Source organism: Atta colombica, unplaced genomic scaffold, assembly GCF_001594045.1.
Source record: "Atta colombica isolate Treedump-2 unplaced genomic scaffold, Acol1.0 scaffold56, whole genome shotgun sequence".
NCBI classification, from domain to species: domain Eukaryota; kingdom Metazoa; phylum Arthropoda; class Insecta; order Hymenoptera; family Formicidae; genus Atta; species Atta colombica.
In genome coordinates, this window is record NW_017259546.1 from 246,322 (window position 1) to 250,517 (window position 4,196).

The 4,196-nt window shown below is 27.7% G+C and overlaps 1 protein-coding gene across 3 annotated transcripts in view; it reads right to left on the bottom strand.

The window, feature by feature from the left end:
* LOC108692020 overlaps nucleotides 1-4,196 on the bottom strand; it is a 36,217-nt gene that overhangs the window by 30,448 nt on the left and 1,573 nt on the right. For all 3 annotated transcript variants that reach the window (XM_018200104.1, XM_018200106.1, XM_018200105.1), the window contains exon 4: nucleotides 3,817-4,122. In XM_018200104.1, the coding sequence (XP_018055593.1) occupies nucleotides 3,817-4,122 (306 nt within the window). The remainder of the gene's footprint in view (nucleotides 1-3,816; nucleotides 4,123-4,196) is intronic.

The following is a 4,196-nucleotide window of genomic DNA, read 5'->3' on the forward strand; positions in this document are numbered from 1 at the left end:
ATATTACAATTATAAAATGATAGGGATGGTAAGATTTTTTAAATTACAAACTTACCATTTAAAAAAAAGATAAAGAAAGGTTAACACTGACACTAAGTTAAATTCCGTAACATTTTATGTATTATTTGTATAAAAGATTTGATATCTTTAATAAGATTTGATAAGTGGTGATGAGATTTTTTAAAATTTAGTTTACTTTAATGATTATGTATCATATATATTATAAAACCTAAATGATACGTATATAAATGATCTACTACAAAATGTGTGATCAGTGTAAATTTACCTTTTTAAAAAAGGCAAAAAAAGACGCAGCATATATGTTTCTCGAAAACCTAAGTATTCAACCCAATTAATAGTTTTTCTTCAAGGATATTCTTATTGAAGGTCCTCTAATCCAATTCAAGTAATGTCAACTTTAATTCTCTATCAAAAATTATTATTCTTCGAAAAAAAGTAATGTATCAAGTAAAAAATTAAAATCCAGATGCTACAATCTTAACTAATCAAGTTAAATTCTATTAAATTAAAAAGTAAAACACAACTGTCTCTATTTATACAAACATACTTTTTTAAAAAAAAGTAAAAAAAAACGCTTTTCGTAAAGATTCATTTGGGCCGATTTCACCAACGCCAATTATTTAATTAACTGTAGAACTGACTAATCGTGTTTGTTGTTTAGTAGAATTGACCAATTATAATTGACATATGATGCTACAATCTTAACCAATCAAGTTAAATTCTAGTTAAACTCTATCAAATTAAAAAATAAAACACAAGTAGTACTGTTTTGTTTTTACTTAACTCTGATAATATGTATCATTTGTATAAAAGATTTAAGCAACAAAATTGACGCCAAGTTAAATTCCTCAAAATTTTATATATTATTCGTAGAAAAGATTTGATATCAGCAATTGGCATCAAGTTAAATTCCATGTAATTCGGATTCATTAAAGAAAAATTAAAACTATTATTAATTGGATTGGATACTTAGTATTATATACAAAGTCCCGGTTTTATCAACTCGATTAAGCCGAATGATTAACTGTCAATCATAAGTGGTCAATTTTACTAAACAGCAAACACAATTAGTTAGTTTCACGGCCAATTAAGTAATTTTGTTGGTAAAACCGGCCCAAATGCTTTACGAAAAGCACACACATTTAACGTTTTTTACCTTTTTTTTTTTTAAAAAGGTAAATTTGGATAAATAACAAGAGAGTACCATGTTTTACTTTTTAATTTGATAAAATTTAACTTGATTAGTTAAGATTGTAGCATCTGAGTTTTAATTTTTCATTTGATTAATTTTTCTCAAAGAGTAATAATTTTTGACAGAGAATTAAAGTTGCCATTACTTGGATTAAGAAGACCTTCAATAAGAATATCCTTGAAGGAAAACTATATTAATTGGGTTGAATACTTAGGTTTTATTCGAGAATCACGTATACTTAGCGCCTTTTTTTACCTTTTTTAAAAAGGTAAGTTTGTATAAGTCATTACCTAAGCTTTAAATCAAGCTACAAGAAAATTAATCAATTTCTTACAATTTAAGACTTAAAACTTAGTAGTAGCCATGATGGAAGAGATAACATAGTATGTGCAGTATCTGAAGGTGGACAGTGTCTCTTTTTAAATCTCTTCTCCGTCTATAGACTGTTCGTAAGGAGGAAGGCTTAACTGTGAAACATTAAACATGAAGCAATATTCAGATAGTCCATTTTTATTTTAAAATTGTCTTAAATAATGTCTTAATTTTGCTAATACAATTCTCAGATTGAGACATCTGATTGAGACTCACGACATCTTAAGATTGTACTTAAGAGAGTTTGACAAACCTTATGTTTCTCTTTCTATAGAAAGAGAAACCTAGATGCATTATAAAATGTATCAAACAAAAGAAAAAATTCAGTACCATTTTCACGACGCGATACAGTCAATATTTACAGTCGATTATTACATTTAAGATTGTCTTAAGTACAGTCTTAAGATATAAGTCAATCCGAGGACTGTATTAGTATCTTAAGACATTATTTTAGATGGTTTTAAAATAAGAACAGACTATGAATATGTCCCAAGTTTCGTGTTTCACAGGCCTGCTCCCTATTAACGACGCGAAGCAAAAGTAGACGTGGTTTGGCCGAACTGCACACATATATGTAATTTTTCTACTATAGTAATAGCTTATTGCAGAAAGTCCATAAGAGTTATTACACATGAAATGATATAAGCTGCATAAGCATAGCTTAAAGTCATTGGATGATAGCATAAAGGAATCATATTGATTTATATAATATATAAGATGCTGGTCCAGCGATCTTATATATGCAATGCTTATATAGCTTATATGTCATTTTATGTGTGATCGCTCTAATAAAGTATATATAAATAAAATTATGTAACTATAATATAATTCATTATATAACAATTACATAACATTGGAATTATTTATATTATTAGTCATATAACATTTCAGCATGTTATGCTGAATATAGTATAACCATTTTGTACCTTTTCTAACTAACTATGCAATAGTTATATAATGTTTATTACATTGTTATATTTATTTTATATAACTGTAATTTGCAGTGAGTAGGAAATTACAACTAACATGTATGTTACATGTAATCAACACGTTATATTACCTGTTATATTCTGTTTTATTACAACAATATAATAGTCATATAATTGCCTTTACTGAATATCTACATCATGCGATAGAAGAATGTAAAACCATAGATACGATGAATTCTTCAATAGAGTAGTGAGATCAATTGCTGATTTGTATCTAAAAGATTATATCTTAATAGATCATCGTGAAAATTCTCTACCAACTGGTCGTTCAATCGATTGCTCGTAATCTTGTTTTCACCCTTCATCTATGATGTTACATCGAATTCACATAAGATACGGATTCATTTTTTCATATGAACATTTCACTGCGTCTTTTATACCGTTTAATTGTGATTTAATTGTGATTATTTAAAATACACCTGACTTTTTTATTGCATTTTTGCTTACTGAATTTATAACATCTGATGATGGCACAATTGTGCCATCATCAGATGTTACATAACATGTTTCGATGTCGTCGATGTTTGACTCTGTCCTTCTATTTTCTTGATAAATATAAATATTATATAAATATCATAGAAATATTTCACTTTTTACTATTTTGTTGATATTTCTCTGATATATTTGAATAATATTCCTGTAATTCATTTTAGCGAACATTGTAATATTACTATGATATTGTAATATTATTATGATATGTCATCTCAATACCTTAGCAATATTTCTGCTACATTTCATTGTAATATTGCAATGGAAAATGATATTGCTGTGATATTACTATGATATTACTATGCTATGTGAATATTAGTGATGATTTAACATTAGTAAAAAGCATTTTAGAATCGTTTTCTGAATAAAACAAATGAATTGGAAGAAATTAATTCAAAATTCCATCTATAGGAAATAAAATTCTAATTTTCGAAATTAATTCTAAAATTTTTGCTTCGCAAAGAATTCCTTCTTATTTTTAAAAAATCAAAGAGCTTGAGAGAAAAAAAATCAAAGAAATGAGTGTAGAAATGATGCAAACCCTTTTTTTCAAGTAAAATCTTATTTTTCAAATAAACTTTGGAAATCAATTCCAAAATTTCTTCACAAATTACTTATTTTTAAAAAGTTAGAAGAGAGCTCAAGGAAAGAAGTGAAATGATGAATGCAAAATTTCTTTAAACAAAAAATCTTATTTGAAGAAATCTTGTTGTAACTCGTAAATACGAAGAGAAAATAAGATCATTGACTCACTTGCAACTGTTTCACCTCTATGTTGCGGATTTCCAATAGATCCCGCGTGATCGATACTACTTCCTTTAATGAGGCCACTTGATTATTCAGCGCGTTGATTTGGTTCTCTTGATTCGCTATCATGCGATTATGTTCCTCATATATCAGTGCCGGCTGTATCATTTGTTCACGCAACTGCTCTTCCGATTGTTGTAGGGCATCCTCATCATTGCCTCGATTGGCACTGTAATATGCTTGCAAAGTGGTCAACTTTGTCTTTGCATCTTCGAACTTCTTCTGGTAAATGTCGCGTTCTTTTGTTCTTTTCTATCGGTCATAAGGATTTTAGATTCTCCATCAATGTTAATATAAGATATATGAATTAATATATATATATATAT